The 19,633-nt window shown below is 42.2% G+C and overlaps 1 protein-coding gene across 2 annotated transcripts in view; it reads left to right on the top strand.

Moving 5' to 3' along the window:
- The window catches only part of PPP2R5E (protein phosphatase 2 regulatory subunit B'epsilon), a 135,427-nt gene extending 118,740 nt beyond the window's left edge, over positions 1 to 16,687 (top strand). For both annotated transcript variants that reach the window (XM_081151435.1, XM_081151436.1), the window contains exons 9-14: positions 543 to 596; positions 693 to 743; positions 2,489 to 2,608; positions 6,919 to 7,046; positions 9,216 to 9,317; positions 13,596 to 16,687. In XM_081151435.1, the coding sequence (XP_081007561.1) occupies positions 543 to 596; positions 693 to 743; positions 2,489 to 2,608; positions 6,919 to 7,046; positions 9,216 to 9,317; positions 13,596 to 13,695 (555 nt within the window). In that variant the 3' untranslated portion in view covers positions 13,696 to 16,687. The remainder of the gene's footprint in view (positions 1 to 542; positions 597 to 692; positions 744 to 2,488; positions 2,609 to 6,918; positions 7,047 to 9,215; positions 9,318 to 13,595) is intronic.
- Positions 16,688 to 19,633: the final 2,946 nt, after the last annotated feature.

Genomic DNA, 19,633 nt, shown 5'->3' with positions numbered 1-19,633 from the left:
CTAGATGAGTTGGTGTCAGATGTAAAACTCATATTTCTCTAGGTTCTAACTGGCAGGTAGAACCTGCTGTGTCTTCCTGGAACTGCTTTAGGTTGCATGTGCCACTTCGGCAGCCAGCAAGGTTGGTAGGAAGAGCCTGCTTTTCATAGAACACTGTTCTGGAACCACAGTAGGGCCCAGTACTGTTGAGGTTAGCGCAGAGAGAAAGGAAGCCCGTAGATGTAGCTCAGACTGTATGTAGACGGGATACTTCTGCAGTATAGAGGCAAGTGTGATATTTCACCTCTGCTTTTCATAGCTGGCTACTTCATGCCCCAATATTCTTTTTTAAAAATCCCCTGGTGCCTTATTAAGTGTCAATCTTCGACTTGAAAAAGTAGCTTTTTATTTTGCTTTATAGATTTTTTAATTTTTAAAATGACTTGGATGTGACGTTACTAAAACCAAAGTCTGGAAACGTTTTAGAAAGTTTTAATAATACATCTTTTGAACCTTTAGTATATAGAATTTCCAATATTTTCTTTCCTTTTTTGTTTCTCCAGCTGGCATATTGCATAGTACAGTTTCTGGAGAAAGATCCTTCACTCACAGAACCAGTAAGTATTTTCCCCATAATTTCAAATTATGGTCCACTTTTCATGGAGTGCATATGAGAAATTAAGTGTCATTTGTTTTTCTTCTTTTCATTTTAGGTTATTAGGGGGTTAATGAAATTTTGGCCCAAAACATGTAGTCAGAAAGAGGTAAGTGCTTAATGTCAGTGTGTTAATAGCGTACTAAATGCTTGGCTGAGTGCCAGCACCAAGCTAATAAGGGTGTGTCAGATGAGTTATTTAATCTCCACTGAGCTCTGTCGGGCGGGACTGTAGATGGTCTCCTTTTACTGGTTAGGAAGCCGATGCCTAGAGAAGTTAAGCAGCCTGGCCGAGCACACAGTGTACAGGCGGTGAGGCCAGAACCCGCCTCCCTGATTCGTGAACCCTGGACTTTGATCACGGGAGCCCAAGTCAGGTCCTGGCCATACGTCCAACTGTCTCACTCCCTTGATGTCACCTTCCTAGTGACCACCTTCATAGGATGGAGGTTTTACTGTCACTATAGATAGGTGCTAGAGCATCCTGCCCAAATACCCACCTTAAAGCATAGTGGAGATGGAATCAAGTGTAAAATATGGTACAGACCTTAGATCAGTTGGTTACAAGTGGCCTTGGGAACCCCTGACCTACAAGGATTTGTACTTTTGCCGAGACCTAACTGGGCATGTGCGGCCTGAGGTTATTGTTGGGGAGGGAGTCTGTCAGCTTGGAGATGAGCCTGCTGGTACCAGATCTGCTCCCACCCTTCTGAAAGGTTAGAAACTGTGAAAATGGCCCAGAAAAGAAGGTCAGCTGTGAGTTTTACGTTTTGGAAAAATTTGGGGAGAATTTATGTATCTTGCCAAATGGCAAGGGTCTACTAAATTTTGCTTTCAACAGAAATACCCTCCTTTCCAAATCAGTGTCAATTCTCCAACACCCTACTTTATACAGTTTCAGAAACTCATCTAATTTCTTAATACCTATTAGATAAAATTAAAAGTTTGCATTGCTGCCCAGATGTACCTTAAGATATGAAAACATTGTCATTTTTCATACTTGAATTGCATACTTAATTTTTCTAAGGTAATTATTTTTTCACGCCTAATTGGTAACTGGTTTTTATTTCTCTGTCAGTTTTCCATTATATTTAAAACAGTTGACTGTACCATTGATATGGCTCCATTTTGTGATCTAAAAGCAGTTTCTTGAGGCACATGGTGCTGAGGCCACGAGATATATTGTGCTCAATAGTGAACGATTGTGTACACGTGCATGTGTGCGTAAGTGTGGAGATTGGGTCAGCGTGTGCTAAAGGGTTTAAAGGGTACCTGTGTGGGGCTGAGTCTGCTCATCTGTGTCTTTCCGACCCTGGTGTTCTGTTAACTGCGTATCCGAGAGGAGCACCTAGCACAGAGCAGGGCTGTAAATATTTGGGAAATACCTGCATGTGCCACTGTGGGCTTCTGGACATGCATGCAGGATGGGTACTCCCCCATTGTTTAAAAAATATGGGGGGGGGGAGATAGCTGCCCACAAAGACAGTCCTGTATTGCAGGGGCCCCGCCGCATTGTCTAAGTGCAGCTGTTCTGTGTAGTAGATGTAATACGTATATTTTCCAAAGTAAATAGAATCACATTTTCAACACCATAGGGAACTTGCTCTCAACAGATACCCTCTGGGGAATTCCAGAGGTCCCAAGTTAATAGGGAGTGGAGTCAATAGGTATAGCTTCTTGTGAGGACTTTCAGTGTGAGATCAACATCTTCTAGTTAATGAGTTAATATCTGGGTTCATGTTTGGCTTTATATGTACATTTTTCTAACACAGTGCAAACCCTCATTAATTCTCATTGTTCCTATGGATTTTTTAATGAAGTGCCTGACATTTTGTGTTTTGCATGTACTTACAGGTTATGTTCCTTGGGGAGCTAGAAGAAATATTGGATGTGATTGAACCTTCACAATTTGTTAGAATTCAAGAACCTTTGTTTAAACAAATTGCCAAGTGTGTATCTAGCCCCCATTTTCAGGTTAGTAGCAAAGGGCATGGACCAGAGTGGCCTATGCAACATGTATTATTTTGGTAAAATTGTATTTGTATTGAAAAAATATAATGAATGCTAGCTACCTGTTGTGACTTATTAGCTGTTTTATCAAATGATAACAATAATTTTAACAATAAGCACCTTTACCTTGAGCACCTTCTCCATGCCCGCCACTGTGATGGTGCTTTTCTGCTCAGTAAGTTTAATTCTCATGACCGCCCTGCAAGGAGGCCATTATGGTTTTTACAGACGTGAACGCTGAACCTCAGAGTGGTAAAAGAATTTGTCTGGAATAAAGTAGCTGAATAAGAGTGGGCTGGTAGGCTTCCTATAGAGTGTAAGAGAGAATGCTAAATAAAGCTTAAGAGAAAAAGAATGCTAATATTTTATACTATTCTAGCTGTTTTATATACATTATTTCTAAACTTCAAATTATCTTATGAGGCCCTCCCCCTCCAATTTTCTAGATGAAGAAAGTAAAAATGAGGCTCAGGGAATGATTTGCTCAAGGTCCCAAGTTAATAGGGAGCGGAGTCAATAGGTGCAGCTGCTGTGAGGACCTTGCTGTGGCACCGCTCTGCCTCCTTGTGGCCACTCGGGGAGAGTACAGGGCGGGCGAACCTGGGCAACTTTTCTCAGCGGGGCCCCGCAGGGAGGAGGAACCCACGCGGGAGGGAAGAGGGCGATCTGGGGTGGAAACACCACAGGCCCAAGTTACAGAGTAGAGAATTGACTCTGTATACTGCCTGCTGATTTGAAGAGATTGTTCAGGTTGTAGTTGGCAGCACAGAAGCACACTGCTAACAGTGGACTTTCCCCTGCTCTGTCATTACCCTGCATAGTTAGAGACACTGGCTGTTGTCTAAAGACATCTCGGTATGTCATGTCCGTGATCTTGTGACAATCTTGTGATTATACCACAGAGCGAAAAAAAAATGTAGAAACTATTACATGAACCACTACGTTCAGATAATATAACACATCTGTATAAAAAAAAATTCAGGATACTGTGTAGCTGTTTTGCATATTACAAATGCCTGTGGTGCTCAAACATCTGGATTAGTTACCTTATTTTTCAGTTTTCATGAGAATGTTGGGTGTAATGGAGGGCAAGGAGCAGGCATCTTTTTTTTTTTTTTTTTTTTTTAAAGAATCACTTATTGATTTCTAGAGAGAGAGGAAGGAGGGGGAGAGAGAGAGACATCAGTGTGAGAGTACAACATAGATCAGGTGCCTCCTGCACACCCCTCACTGGGGATTGAGCCTGTAACCCGGGCGTGTGCCCTTGACCGGGAACCGAACCAGCCACCGCCTGGTGCACTGGATGACGCCCAACCAACTGATCCACACTGGCCAGGGCAGGGAGCAGGAATCTTTTAAAATGAATATCACCAGGGAGGCGTAAGTGATTCACAGAAGCTCGGAAAGGAGACAAAGCGTCTTAGTCAGTTGGGCCTGTCTTAGTTGGACCGCTCTAACAAAATACCACAGATTAGGTGGCTTATGAACAACAGAAATTTATTACTCACAGTCCTAGACGCTGGAAGTGTGACATTAAGTTGCCGGCACGGCTAGGTAAGGGCTCTCTCCCGGGTCAGGGACTTCTTCTTGTATCCTCACGTGGCGGAAAGGGCGAGGCATCTCTCTGGAACCTCTTTTGAAAGGCAGATTCCATTCACGAAGGCTCGGCTCTGATGACTTAAGTACCTTCCAAATGCCCCACCTACTAGAACCATCATTTTTTAGGGTTAGGATCTCAACATATGAGTTTTGAGGTGACGTAAATATTTAAACTGTAGCAGGTGCCATAACAACACACCACAGACTGGCTTCAACAACAGAAGCTCGTTCCTTACAGTTCTGTAGGCTGGAAGCCTGGGACCAGAGTGCCAGCGTGGTCTGCTCCTGTGGGGGCTTCCTTTCTGTCCTGCAGATGGCCACCTTCTCCCCCTCCTCACAGGGCCTTTCCTTGGTGTGTGCATGTGGAAAGAGATTTGCTGTCTCTTTTCTTATAAGGCCACCAAGCTGTCGAATTTGGACCTTACCGTTATGACCTCACTTAACTTTAATTACCTCCTATCTCCAAATATACTCATACTGGATGTTAGGGCTTCGACATAGAAATTGGTGGCAAGTGGGGGAAATGACACAATTCAGTGCATAACAGAAAGAAAAAGAATTTTAAATTATTTGACAGAAGTAAAACAGAACAAAACAAAGTAAAGGAAAGAGGTTCTTTATTCTTTTGTTAAGTGTTCATTGGTTCACCCAGTGCTACTCTGTGTGACCACATGCCTGTCACTGCTTGCTCCAGGTGTGGCTTGGGGTCAGAAGGCTCCCTGCTGGAGAGACTGCCCCCCCCCCCCCCCCCCCGGTGTGTGTAGGAGGACCCTGGGTCCCAGGAAGGTAGTGGTTCTGTCCTAGTATCAGGCATGTTAATTTTTACTTTGCAAAAACACCGCCTTTCTTTAAGGGGCTTTACTGGATACTTTCTTACTATAAGTGATTTACATATTGACATATAGATAGGTAGAGATTAGGATGCTTGTGAGTGTTAGGAGGCAGGTAAATTTAGGCTCATTATTGGGTGTAGGAAAAGCCTCGCTCCCCCCTTTGCCAGCATCCTCCGGTGGTCTCTAAAAGTCCTTTGAGCTGTAAGTTGCAGGGCAGTCTCGTCTGATTCCTGCCCTCCCCTCCCCTCCTTTTCCTTGCCTGTGTCAGGCACAGATGTGCTTGGTGGTTGAGACACCCTGTCTGTGATGGCGCCTCTGCCTCCCTTCCTGTAAGTCCCTCAGCCTGCAGTGCCCAAAGCCCAGCTTAGTGCCACCTCGTGTGTTGTCCTGCGCGCCTCCTCTCCCGTGCCATCTGGGTGGTTCTGCCTGCCCTTTGCTCCAGCACTTTGTTTCTGTATCTGGCACGGCACTGATCACAGTTTACCTTGGACAGGCTCCTGGATTCCCCCTTTCCCCACCGGCCTATGAGCTCCGGAGGGACAACAGAGCAAAGAGGTTAAGAGCAGGGACTTTGGAGCCTGCCGCCTGCCAGTCATGTGACCTGGAGCCTCAGTTTCCTCGTTTGCAAAATAGAAATAATGGCACCTACTCAGTGTGTTGGTTGTGAGGATTAAATAATATGTATGTGAAACTCTTTGCACAGTGCCTGGCACATAGTAAACATTCAGTAATGAGTAATTGTTTTGTTTGTACTCTTGGGCTAGTGCCTCATGAGCCCCAGGATTTTTTTTGAACCAAGTTGAATAATGTAAATAGAAAGATTCTAATTTCTCAAAGTGTATTGATGGGTGCATCTTGTACTGTTTTATTAAATTGATTTAAAATTAAATGTATTAAGTCAAAACATAATTTCTTAATCTGATTGAATGAAAGAAGCCACTCTTTTCCCCTTTCCCATATAGCTACCCTTTTGAGAGATTTTAGATTTTTTTTGGAGATTTTGACTTATTTTGATTCTTATTGTTTTAGATTATTTTTTGAGGTATTCTGTTGAATTATAGAGTCAGTTGATAGTGTGGCAGTCAGAGGAAAGGGATCTGAGACAGCAAGCAGGCATATGTACAGCCAGTGTCCCTGAGTCCAGAAATTGGGTGACTTTCCCCTGGTTTATTTAGTCAAAGGAAGGGAGACAGAAATGAAGCCTGGAAAGAGTCTGGGCACTAGACTCAGGTCCTAGCTTTTACCATTTACTAGTAATGCGACTTTGGCCGGGTTACCAGTCTCTCTGAACCTCAGTGTGCTCCTCTGTACAATGGGCACAGCAGTGCCTGCTCCTCAGGTGGTGAGGGTGGTGCATTCTACCCGCAGTGCAGGCACAGCGCCGGCCATAGGGGGTGCTTAGCCGAGGGGACTGCTCTGCAGGGTTGGGCAGCTGGGTTTTTCTCTGCAGCCGTTGACTGAGTGCCAGCCACGTGCTGTGTGGGTGAAAGAGGTGAGCCAGGAAGGGGGCTAAAGGGGTGGGGAGATTGTGTGGCACAGGGAATAAGGGTATCCGGAGCTTGGGGGATATGTGGAGGAAACGTGGAATCAGATGAAATGGGCAGTGTGAAAGGAGAAGAGAAATAGGTAGGAAAACTTCTTTCCTTCCCCAAATTGATGAACCACTTTGGAACTTTCTGAAAGAAATTAAATCCACAAAAATGTACAGTGTGATTGACATTTAATTTTACATTTGTTTGAGTAGTATAAAATAGTCTTAAAACACTTTTGTTTCGAGATTATAATGTTGTTTTACTTTTGTCCCTTTCTCTCTGTTAACGTTTTATTTTTCTTTTCTCAAAGGTGGCTGAAAGGGCACTCTATTATTGGAATAATGAATACATCATGAGTTTGATAGAAGAAAACTCGAATGTCATCCTTCCCATCATGTTTTCCAGTCTTTATAGGATTTCAAAAGAACATTGGAATCCGTAGGTTTCAGTTTCTTTCCCCCTCCCTTCTTCTCTCCCTCCTTCCTTCTCTTTTGCTTAATAAAATGTCTTGAGTGCTTGCGATGTGCCAGATGCTGTGCTTGTTGCTAAAGAAAGATGTGTGGAAAGAGAAAATCCCTACCTCTTACAAATTCACTGACTAGTTGTCTAGACCCACAGGTAAACAGATACTTCATGAAACAGTGTTGTGTGTTCTGTTAACGTATCAGTTTACTTGAGGGTTCTGACCTGTGAATGCAGCAGATGCAGGGATGCTCTGGAGCGAGAGCAGAGGCTTGTGGACATCGGCGGGGTGGTGATGTGCCAGTTGAATCTTAAAGGAATTTGGCAGGCAGGTGGGATGGGGGAAGCCCTTTCAGAGTGTGGGTCTGTCTGTCACATGAAAAGGAACAAAGATGTCAAAAGCACCTGTCAAGCTCTGAGCCGTGTGAGCTTGAGAGGCTCAAGCACAGGTGTCTTGGGGAGGTGGAGCGGGGCCCACGAGAGTGTCCAGCAAGCAGTGATAAGGAAGCGCTAAAGGGGTGCAGAGTGACGTGTCCCAACTGATTTGCAGTTTAGCAAGATCGGCTTTTTTTTTTTTTTTTTTTAATATATCTTTATTGATTTCAGACAGAGGAAAGGAGAGGGAGAGAGAGAGACAGAAACATCAATGAGAGAGAGTCATTGATCAGCTGCCTCCTGCGTGCCCCGACTGGGGATCGAGCCCGCAACCCGGGCATGTGCCCTGACCGGGAATCGAACCCCGATCGCCTGGATCCTAGGTCGATGCTCAACCGCTGAGCCACGCCCGGCCGGGCAAGATCGGCTTCTTAAGACCAGCCAGTGTCTGTGCTCCCCGTCACCGCCGTACCATCTGGGGAGATCGAGTGCACGGTCTGCACAGCGAGCCCGAGCTCCTAGCCCTGGGAGAGAGAGCATTCTGTATTTGAATGGCTTTACCTGTTTCTCTGTAGAGCAGGAGGAAAGTTAATGCGGCATTAAAAATGAGCAGGTAGAACTCAGTGTATTCGTAATTTGTTTGGCTTTAAAAGTTTTGCTTATGACTGTAACACATTTTTCATTTTTCAAATTTTCCAAAGTTTCATAACAAAACTTGTAAAAATAAAGAGCTGGTAGACGATTCAGTCTCCTTATGCAGACGGTGTCGAGAACTAGCGAGAGGGGTTAGCGAGTGCGCAGCCCCTCGGCGCGCTGCCTTCGCCCTTCGCCGTCGCCGCCCCTACCATCTGGGGGGTCGTTCCTTTCCGCAGAAGGGAGCGTAAGTTTTCCCTCTGATGGCACAGGGAGGAAGCGACACAGCCAGCACCCTTTCTTACAAATGTTTTGGAAACATCAAACCCGTAGTTTATTTCACGTAGGGCCTAACTTTTACCAGTGCCCGTTTCAGAGGTATTGGAGCATATTGTTGCAAAATGGAAGCACCGTTGTCTATTTTTGCAAAGGGCGATGCTCTTTAGACTCTCGCCTGGAGCTGTCAAGCCCATCGTGGCTTCAGGCTGCCTAAGAGCGGAGCCTTCCTCTTGATGAGTCTTGACCACCGTTCTGGCCTCTTAGCGGGGCGGTGCCCCGCAGCTCATCGCGGCCACCGCCAGCCGCCCGCTACCTTACCAGCAACGTGCCGGGTCGGCGCGGGGACCAAGCAGGCGTGGACGGGTAGATGCAAATCACAACTAGAACGTCACTCATGTTAAACTGCCCAACTTACAGGTTTCCATGGGAACTGCTTTTGATTTTGATGAACTATGTATATTATCACTTTAAAAATAAAATTCTATGCAAATTCAGGTCTCTAAGGTGAGTCCTACCACAGGTGTTCCTTTTTAGGGTGAGGTTGCCTTATTTTTATGCTTGCCTTTTTATTAAATGAAGTTAACAGTTGCCCGCAGGCAAGTCTATTCTGGGTACCAATAATTAGAAGGGCAAAATTAGATTTTTCTTTTTTCAACCCTGCCAGCCCCTCAGAAAGACGTTTTGCCTTGCACAGTAAGGAATGTAACGTGATGTGGAAGTGAACTGGGCATCATTTCTAGTTGCTCCAATGGAAAGGGGTGGAGGTAGTGTGCAGTGCACGAGCTCATTCCGAGCTTGTGCTTTCGCTTTCTGCGCCCCACTATGTACAGCTAACCACCGGGTTCCCTCTCTTCCCAGGGCCATCGTGGCGCTAGTCTACAACGTGTTGAAGGCGTTTATGGAAATGAACAGCACCATGTTTGACGAGCTGACAGCCACATACAAGTCAGATCGCCAGCGGTAACTTTTTAAAGCTTTTTTGTCAGCTGTGCACAAAACTATTGAGTTCTTTCCTTGCTCTTCGCCGAAGTGGCCTGATTGCACAATTTTATTTATCTGTTCATTTTTGCATGCTCATTAGCCGTGGCTTTACTAGTGTCACTGGGTAACAAAATGTCGTTTTGAAAAAGGCTGCTTTCTTTCCTGCTTCCCTGCTGTAATGTCTCTCTTCTGCCTCAGGGTTAAGAGCTTGGCACAGAGCTGGGATTTCAGGCCCACTTAAGGGAACCATCAGGTAGCTTGCCATCCGGATTCACTCCAGCAGCGGGAGGGATGAGGCACTGTTTTGTTTAGCTCTTTGGCCCAGAATGTGTTTTCTATTCTAGAACCCAACAAATGCATTATAGTTTAAAGGGCAGTGAAAAGAACAGGGAGGTGAAGAGTTTGGTATTGTACAAATCTTGAAATCTTGAAATATTTAAGACCAAAAGGGGGAAAAACCAGTTGTACCCTTTGTAATAAACGCGTATGGCTGAGTAAAGCCTTTCTTGATTTCATTTATGTGATTCTTCAGTTTTGTTTTTGCTTGTTCAATGTGTCCAACTTTCCAAAAGATGTAGTCTTAGTCCATTTGGGCCGCCGTAACAAAATACCACATATGGGCATTTGTGGGTGGCTTATGGACCACAGAAGGTTACTGCTCACCGTCCGAGAGCATGGCGTCAGCGTGGGGGTGAGGGCCCTCTTTCTGGTCCACACCAGCACCTGCGCGTGGTGCCCTCGCTTGGCGGAAGGGGCAGCGATTCCTGTGGGACCTCTCGTAAGAGCACTAATCCCGTTCACGAGGGGACCTTCCTCATGACTTGATCACCTCCCAAGAGGGTTCCACCTACCAATACTACCATCTTTGGGGGGCAGGATTTCAGCATATGAACTTGGAGGAGGGCACACAAATGTTCAGACGTGGTATCTGTGTACTGGAGACACTGAGGAAAGCCTAGGGAGTTTGCTAGGAGTGGGACCTTTGGTTTTCGGCTTTGATCATACAGAAGCAAATGCCACTTTGCATGTTGTAAAACCACGGGCCTTAGAGGATCCCAGAGGCGTGAGCGCGGAGACGCAGGCCCGCGCGGGCTCCCGAGCAGAGCTTTGCGGTCCCCTTGCTGCTGTGCTCCGCCCTGCGCTCGACGGAGGAAGAGCCAATGAGGGGAGAGGTTTGGTGGCAGGAGACAAACGACCATCACAGTCATTTTTAAAAAGTTACCAGGATGTGATATATTGAAATGCAGCTTAATTATGGACTATGGCAAGTGTTTAACTGTAGACAGAAGGGCCTGAGACTTTTTATACGATAGTGGAACAAATATCAGTTATGGGATATGTTGTGTCATACCTGCAATTTAAAGAACTTTTATTATATTTACAGTTTTTGCAAATCATTGAATTTATAATAACTTTTCTTGTCCCAGACTTAAAGTGTTTTTAGAATGTTATTTAAATAAAGGAGATAAAATATACATTTTCATACTGCGATGTATCATTAAAAAGTGTGTTGTACATAATATTCCTTTATAGCAACTAGAAGCGTATTGTTCTACCCGAGTAAGCATTAAGTCTGTGGGATCCCATTCACAGTGTTAAAGCCCTTGTTTCTAAAATACTGAAATTGATTGAGGTAAATTCATATTTATGTACTTCAGTAATAAAACTTTTCTGGTCATTTATATTTAAACTAGACCAAACTCTTTAAAAAGACAAGAATTAACTAAGGACACCAGGAATAGACACTGTGAAGTTGATTCTGATGATCTGATATGGTAAAGTGACTTAAAGTGAATGGCCTTTCTTAAAGACAGAGGATGTTTCTTAAAGCAAGGGTATTATTTTGTCCAATGAACAGTAGAAGGTTATGTGGAATAGGTGGAAACACTGGTCCTCCATAGATGTAGAAATAGGAGGAGAGAATAAAGAGATTTATTTGGAGCTATGAGGGAAGAACTGAATGAGGGATTTCACTTCTGGACGGCAAGAGGCTAGTAACCTTCGTTCAGATGCAGTTTTAAGTGTCACAAGTCTGAAGCGGTGGGTGGGATGGGAACACTGTTTAGCCATGCCAGCATTAGTGCTGTGTACAATTGAAATTGGGAGAGAATTTGACAGTACCCCTAGCTTGACAAGTTAGGGATAAGTTTTTAAATTCCCACCTTCGGGCAGAGAGAAAAGTGGGGAAAAATGGGCATGACACTAACTATATCAGAAATATTTAGAATTTTTGAAGATAAAGTTTTCAGCATAAAGGATGTGTGTTAACTCAGCATCAGGTTCACTTGGAGAAAAGCCCCACGGGACAGCTTGCACTGAATGCCATAAAACTTTTGATCAAAGACATGAATAAAATGTTTCAGTAGTAAGATGCTGAGTATTTTAATGATGTCGGTCCTTAATTTAAACTGTGAATTAGGTCAGTATGAGCCTAATGTATGTTTAAACTGTTTTTTAGTTGAATAAAGTTCCTAAGGCCTTGCCTACCAATTTCTTCTCCCTCTTCCTCCGGATAAAAATGTCATATCCTTTGAAACACAGCAGGGTCCACAGAACTGATGTAAATGTATGCAAATCAGTGTTCTCTGATAACATTTATTTAGACTTAATATTATCCTTAAACTGTACTGAGAAACCAAAAGTGATAATATACCAAACAGCTTGCTTTTTACAGTTAAGATTCTGGAATCCACAATGCTTGAAGGATTACCTAATCTTGCCCTATAAATATAATTTTTCAGGGTCAAAATTACCAAATAGGTAATTGTTTGAAAAACCATTATGCTTACTGAAAGTCATATTGTGCAGATTATATTCGAGATAGCTGAAACTAATTATAGTAAACAAGGCGTAAAATAACAAAATATTAACTATGAAATGATAATATTAATTACCATATTACATAATTAAATATTCCCTTAAGACTAGTGGGATGAGAATATATAATTATTCAAGTATTTCTAGAGATTTTTTTTGGGGGGGATGATTAATTTCTGTTGCTATAGATATCAATATAACTTAAAAAAATTGGTGATATAAAAATATGAGGCACTGGAATTACATACAAATTTCACTTAACCCATGTAGATTTCCGTGAGTAAACATTGTACTGTAACTGATGTTAAGTATCATAAGGACCATATCACCCACACCTGAGATGGCAGAGCCCCCTTTCCCCTTAGGAATTATCTGAATTTATGGATAAACAGATGTCATTTGGGTGTGCTGTTTTCTGGTCTATCACAACATGGGAAAGCTTGGGACAGTGCAGAGAATTATTTTTAATAAATGTGAATTTATTAACTTACAGTATAGCTACGTATTCCTGGATTAACTTCTGACTTGGTTGATATTAAAGTTAACATTATTTTTTTTTTTTTAAATATGGCAATCTAAAAATGTCCTTGGCAAAATAAAATTTGCTAATCCTATTTTAAACATCCAGAGTTTGGGTTAATTTTACCAATTTTCCCAAAAATCTGGAAGTCACTAGTTAAGTTGATATTGAACTGAATTTGAAGGCTTGAAACATTAAAATTTTAATATATAATGATATCAACACAGTCCTGTGCAGATCATTAAAACTGAAATCACAAAAGAAAGAATATTCATGAATTGAATGTCAACATGGAATGGGGCCATGAATTAATTTGGTTGTATATAGAAGTATAAAATAAGTTAATAATTTAAATTTTGTGATTTGTTAATACTTGCACAGACAAGACACTGCTAAAGAGTTTAAATATACACAGTGCAGGAAAGGTGGATGTTCATAAAGAGGAAATAGATTTTCTCGACCTGCTACATTCTCTGTGTCGGTGGGATTTCCAGCATCCCTTTTGAGAAACTATTTGGAGACAAAGAGAAAATTAGATTTTAACTGGCCCCCAAGTGACAGTCACTAATGTGCCGTTGGTTTTAGGATAACAGATACATATAAGTGATCCCCATTTTTGTTTCTCAGTAATTTTGAAGTTAATATTCTGTATTAAGCATAAAAGAATATTAATATGCAATCTTAAAATATTTTTGTCATTTCCTACTCTGTTCATTAATACTACTTTGTGTCTACATAAGTGTCAAAAAAAAGAGCAAGAGAGAGAGAAAAACCAAAAAGAAAAAATACCCACAAGCTTAATGCCGAAGTTCTCAACGACCTTACTGCCAAACTTGTCCGCGGGGGAGGCGTGGTTGGGCGGTTGCTGACCGACCTCCTCCGGCCTCCCGGGGTTCACCTTGCCTTTGTTTCTTCCCCAGTGAGAAAAAGAAAGAAAAGGAGCGCGAGGAACTGTGGAAGAAACTGGAGGACCTGGAGTTGAAGAGAGGTCTCAGGCGCGACGGGATAATTCCCACTTAACAAGAACAGCGGCCCAACATGACTAACCTGTGGAGTCACACATTTATGTAGTAGAAGATGGAGCAACAGTTTTCTGTATTGTGCAACTTTGCAGTAGATTTCACATTTGTTTCATTATTACAACAGCACTGTATATACCTGTCTCTAAGTAAAGGAAAAAAATAAGGACTTCAATCCAAAGTTTGGACAGTAGATGGACTTCTCAGAACTTTGCAAACATAATCATTGTTCTAACCCTTTAAAAAAAAAAAGTGCAGTCTTCAGAGATCTGTTAATGAAATTGCTGTTAAAATTCCATTGTCGGGAGTTCCTTATTTATCATTAGCAGAGAGTATGAAACAATTCTCAAATGTGAACAATCTTAAATTTAGCTTGTCTTTCTGCTAAGCTGTTCAATGTATTTATAGGAAAGGAATGAAAAAGAAAAGACTGTCATTTCCATGTAAGTTTGTCCGACGCCCCCTCTGGGTAACTTGACTGTAATTTGGCATCTTTCCTTTTGCACTTCTTCACGAGTCGATGTCCACATGGAACGGGGCCACGACTCACAAAGGCCCCTGCGAAAGCTTTGCTTACGGAGTGAACATCTTTCCAGGAACCAGGTAGCCCTGGTACTCCTTTAGTTTTAAAATTAGGAGTAAAAGAGAAGAGGTGATAAACATAGTATGGAAGGGAATTTTGGATTCATGCAGGAGTTTATGGTGAATCCAAATCAATGTCTTGAATCCTTTGAAAACAGGCACTGGGACATCATAGGCTTCAGTACCTGACCAGTATTAGTTGCGTATATCATTGAACACACACACCAGAGATGTTTTAGGAATGTCAGAAAACATCCTCTGGGCCATATTGAAATCAGAAAGACAGACACTAAACAGTACAACCATGAAATTGATCGCCAGGATTGCGGATCTAATTGGAAATAGAGCTGAGCAAACAGCTTGGACTGTTTGGAGTTGTTGCCTTACTTTTTAATATGTATTTATAAAGTATCCAGCAAAAGAGGATGCAGCCTCTGGGAAAACAAACAAACATCCTGCAGTGTTTTTGTAGATTCTCCTTCTATGTCTCATCGCAGCGCCAGCCCTGTTTTTAGCCGGAAAGGATTCAGGATAAACATTATTCTGCATTCTCACTTGGATGCGTGTTCCTAACTACTGTATTTGTTACCAAAAGTGGTTCTACAAATGCTACTGAAAAAAATCTGGAAATTCCTAATGTCCTGAGTATTAATAATAAAGTTTAAAAGTGCTTTTATATCAAAGGTGCATTGTGACCAAATTGTTTAAGAAAAAAACAAAAAACAAACAAAACAAAATCTAGGGCTGTATTATAGATATATTTTATTGGCTCTCTGCTTTGTATTCAAGAGGACTCTTAACATCTTGGGGAGATAAAAATACTGATAAAACCTGTGTACAGTATGTACTTATCTAATGTGGTTGCATATTATGTACTGGAAGATGTGTGTTTGGGGCTTCTTTCCAGGATGCTTTTGCTTGTTATGGACATGGCGGCAGCGGGTTGATAATCCTAAACCATCACGTCCAGCAGTCTTCATGGTGTAGAGCCGACTGTTCATGCGTTGAATCGTGATAGCAGCAAACATGAACATATGAACTGTTGCTCTTATAGAAATATAATATCAATATGGGCTTGTATGTTTTCTTCCTTCCATTTAAATATAAAAGAATATGCAGTTGTATTGTTTCCAAGAAAAAGAGAAAAAAAAGGCCGCTGACCTTCCTCCCCTATTAAGTGTTTCAGGATTATCAGGTCCCAGTGTGTGCGTAAAAGTCAGCTAATTATGGATATTGTCATCTCAACCACTTTGTAAAACAGGAACAACACTTGGCGTTGTCAGTTCTGAAAAAGAAGGAGCAGTAAAAGAGTCCTATGCAACACCAAACACACCACGGCTTAATGGAATTCATAGGTTTTCTTTTTAGAAAAGAACAGTCATGGGGTTCAGTGTAAGGATGGCAGAGGCTGCCAAAGATGGAACAATTTCCTTTCAAAGTGCTGGAGCAAAGGTGCAAGTTCAAATACTAAAGATGAAAAATAAATCTGTAACAAATCCTCTCTGATTTTAGCCCATTAGTTTGGACTCTGCATTACATTTAGTTTTGACAGTAGAAACTTTCATTTGCCATTAATTCATCTTTTTAGATAGTGGAGGTTCAAATCACAGGTTTATGAAATACCTCGCCCATTAGGATGAAATGCAGTCGTTTGAAATGAGAAAGACCAGGCTCCTTTTTAGCATCTTACCCTGTCCTCAGAGTTAAGGTGAGAACTACACAGATACCCTTGATGTCAATTTATGTGTCAGCCATTCCAAACTGAGAAGAATAAAGCCAGATTTTAGACCTACTCAAAGAAGCAATTATGGATATATATCTAAAGTTCATAGGGAAACTTCTGAGAAGAAACACTGTCTTTTCTGTTTTACCTGAAAGCGACAATGTGACATTTGTCATGTTGTGTCCGGTGGCGCAGAGTAACTGAGGTAACCTGACTGTTGCACTATGTGACGTATTTAAGGATGAACTTGCTGCATTTGCAGCAGCCCTCTCTGTCCTTCCCCGCATTTCTCCTGTTGCAACCTGAGCTCATTGTGACGAATGCATCCTTGTGTTATATTTTTTGTTTGCTTCATAATTTCCAGAACTATATATAAATCTATTTTTTAAATAGCAAATATTGTAGTTAGTGAGTGATGATCACTACAGACTTATCCCTGCCATATTGGCTTCGGGGGTAGGGTTAAGAGTGTCTTTGGAAAAACAAACAGAGGCCCTGTGGTTCAGAGTGATGCCGAGGCCCGGCCGAGGGCCTGGCAAACCCGTGTGAGCGGCCTGACCCATCCGCCCTTTGACTGGAGCATGCATTCCTTTCTCGTGCAGGTGTCCCATTGTTATCCTTCAGGGTTGAGTGTTTGTCCTTTCAAATTTTATTATATTTTGCTCTCCCTAACATCTGACTGTTTTTTAATAAAATAAAAACTAAAAAAAAGTAAGAAAGAAAGAATACCCTCGATGCCGCTGGATACTCACAAGCAGGGTTGCGCTCCTTCGTCTTGGGCTTGCGTGCCTGAATGGAAGGGTTTAATTTATTTTGTATGTCCCCCTATGCGTGGGACAGTCCAGGCGGCAGAGCCAGGAACTGCTTGTAATTGCACCTGCTAGACTTAAATGTATAGCCCTAGGCTCAGTCACACTATGGAAAGAAGAAGAAAAAGTATATTTAGAGCTTTAAAAGCTTTTTTATTTTTTTGTGGGGATGGGAGGGTGGGAAAGGGAAAAAAAATGTATGGATGTTATTGGCATTTTTAAGTGTTGAGTTTTGTCTCCCCCCCCCCCCCCCGTTTTGTTTGTTTGGTTGTTTGGTTTGGGTTTTTTTGCCCCTTTAATCAGATGCACTGACCTGGCCCAGGAAATGAAAAGATTCTCTCTTTTGATGCTATTACCAATGTTCTCACAAAGTGACTGTCACCTACAGCCAAAAGGTGGCACCAGACGTGATCGGTGATGTTTTATTTGCACATCAATATTTTTATTTTTATATTCTGGCTCAGCTGCTTTCTCTGAGTGGAGTTAAGGAATGAGCCACAAAGGATTTTTGTCGTAGGCGTATTGGCAATGCGTTTTATATTTCTCAGTATTTAATTTTGAAAGTGAAAAGGGTTGTGCATCTTGAGAGAAAGTTGAGCAAATTTCAAACTAGTGGAATGTTCATTTGTGCTGCTTCTTGTGCACGACAGCAGCAGTAGTTTCTCTTGGAAATAAACACCCGTATTACAATGTCTATGAATGTAGGTTTCCTTTCCCCCCCTCCGCTCTTCCCTCCCTCCCGCCTTTTCTCCCTCCTTTTTCTTCCTTCCCTTCTTTCTTTACTTTTTTAGAACTCACTTATTGTAAATAAGTTGTAATCCAAACCTCATGTATCAGTGGGGAACTTTCAAATATAAATATTACCAATACATTTTCTGGTTGTTGTCTGATTTTTGATTGAGGTATATGAGAATGACATGTCCGTTGCTTTTGGTTTGAGGATTTCACTTTAGCTCCATAAACTTTTTTGGTATTTTAGTATTTCATTGTTTTAGCAGGAGAGGGCAGCAACAGTTTATTTTCCCTGTTAGAAGTGCTGTGGTTCATGATCAGTTTTAAATTGTGTGTGTGTGTGTGTGTGTGTGTGTGTGTGTTCAAACAGCATCTGTTTGTGGGTAGAGGTAAAAATGAAACATTTTTGATATGAAAAGTTGCGTATGAAAATTATGGACTGATTCAACCAGTCGGCGAAGACTTCTTATCTACATCAAAGTTAAAATCCACAAAACAGTCTTTCAGCTCGGGCTCAAATAATGCTGCTTCCTTTGCAAACACAACATGCAAGCGGAGTCTTAAACACTTGGAATTTAAAATGTCTTTCTTTGACAATGATTTACGTTCCGTCAGAGCGGTAACGGAAACAAAAATGCAGGTGCTCCCAAAGAGAAATGTAACCCTCCCCCCGACGGCCGTGCGGGGTCTGTACTGCGGGCGCCTCTAATAAAGCAGCAGTGAAGCGCTGGCCGCCTGGCTGTGTGTGTGTTTCTGCCCCCCCCCCCCCCCCCCCCCGTGGCTTCTTCCAGCTGGAGACGTCGGGAGGGGCCCAGGGTCTTGCTGTGTAGCAGGCTGCTCCAGAGCTCAGTGGCATAGCCCGTTACTGTTTGTTCACCAAGGTACAGTTTGGGCAGGACTTGGTGAGATGGCCTTGTCTGCTCCTCCAGCGCCCACTGGGTTTAGTGGGGCCGGAGAATTCACTCCAGCAGCGCCCCCGGCTCCCCCACGTGGCTGGCAGTCGGTGCTGGCTGTTGGCGTGGGGCTCAGCCAGAGGCCTTCGCTCATGATATCCTTAGGGGGCTTTTAGGGCTTCCTCACAGCTTGACCTTTGGGTTCTAAGGATTGTTTTAAGAGACAGGACGTGGAAACTGAGAATTCTTTGAGACCTGGGCCCAGAAACTGTCATGGCATCACTCCTGTCATATTTTATTGGTCAAGTAGTCACAGGGCCCGCTCAGATTCAAGTGGAGGGGACACAGATCTCACTGTGATGTGATGAGAGGAGTGGCGTCTTTTTAAAAAAATATATATTTTTTAATTTTATTGATTTGAGAGAGAGACATCAATTTGTTGTTTCATTTATATCCATTTGTTTCACTTATTTATGCATTCGTTGGTTGCTTCTTGTGTGTGCCCCAACTGAAGATTGAACCCTCAACCTTGGGGAATTGGGAGGAAGCTCTAACCAACTGAGTTACCTGGCCAGGGCTGAGAGGAGTGTCTTCTTTAATCAACTATAGGATACTTTCTATGTAAAGCATTTGATTTTAGGTAGCTAATTAAATCACACTAGACTTGGAACAGTGTAGAGTTAACTAGTTAATGTTTCATGTTAAACTCTCAATTGGGGAGGAAAAAAATCCTTGTAAATGCAGCAATTTTGTATTTCAAAGCATAGCCATTTGTAGCATCTGAAGATCACCTCTTGGTAAATTACATGGGGGAGAAACTTATAACAAATAATTTTAGGATAAAAAGAAATTTGAGTTTATTTCAATGGAATGTCTAATCCTAACATTGCCTCCTGCTTGTAAATAAATCTTTATGATAATGGAGGCAAAGTAATTGTACAGTCCAATTCCTATTTCCCAGATCTTTATATAATAGTGTGTCCAGGTGGTTTCTAGCAGATTAAGTTCACATTAGATTTTTCTCAAGCAGACTAAAAATTATGGAATAGCAAGGGGAATTAAAATTTTGATTTTTTAATGATACATGTTCATTGTATATTCTTGAAATGGCTGATTTTAAAAAACAGATTGGATAGCTACTTGTTGCTCTCCATACCTAAAAGTCCACTACAAGACGTGTATTCATTGATTGATCAGACC

This window comes from Miniopterus schreibersii (assembly GCF_964146895.1).
Source record: "Miniopterus schreibersii genome assembly, chromosome: 1".
Taxonomy (NCBI): Eukaryota; Metazoa; Chordata; class Mammalia; order Chiroptera; family Miniopteridae; genus Miniopterus; species Miniopterus schreibersii.
Note: the sequence above shows the minus strand (reverse complement) of the source record. Positions and strands in the feature narration are given on the sequence as shown.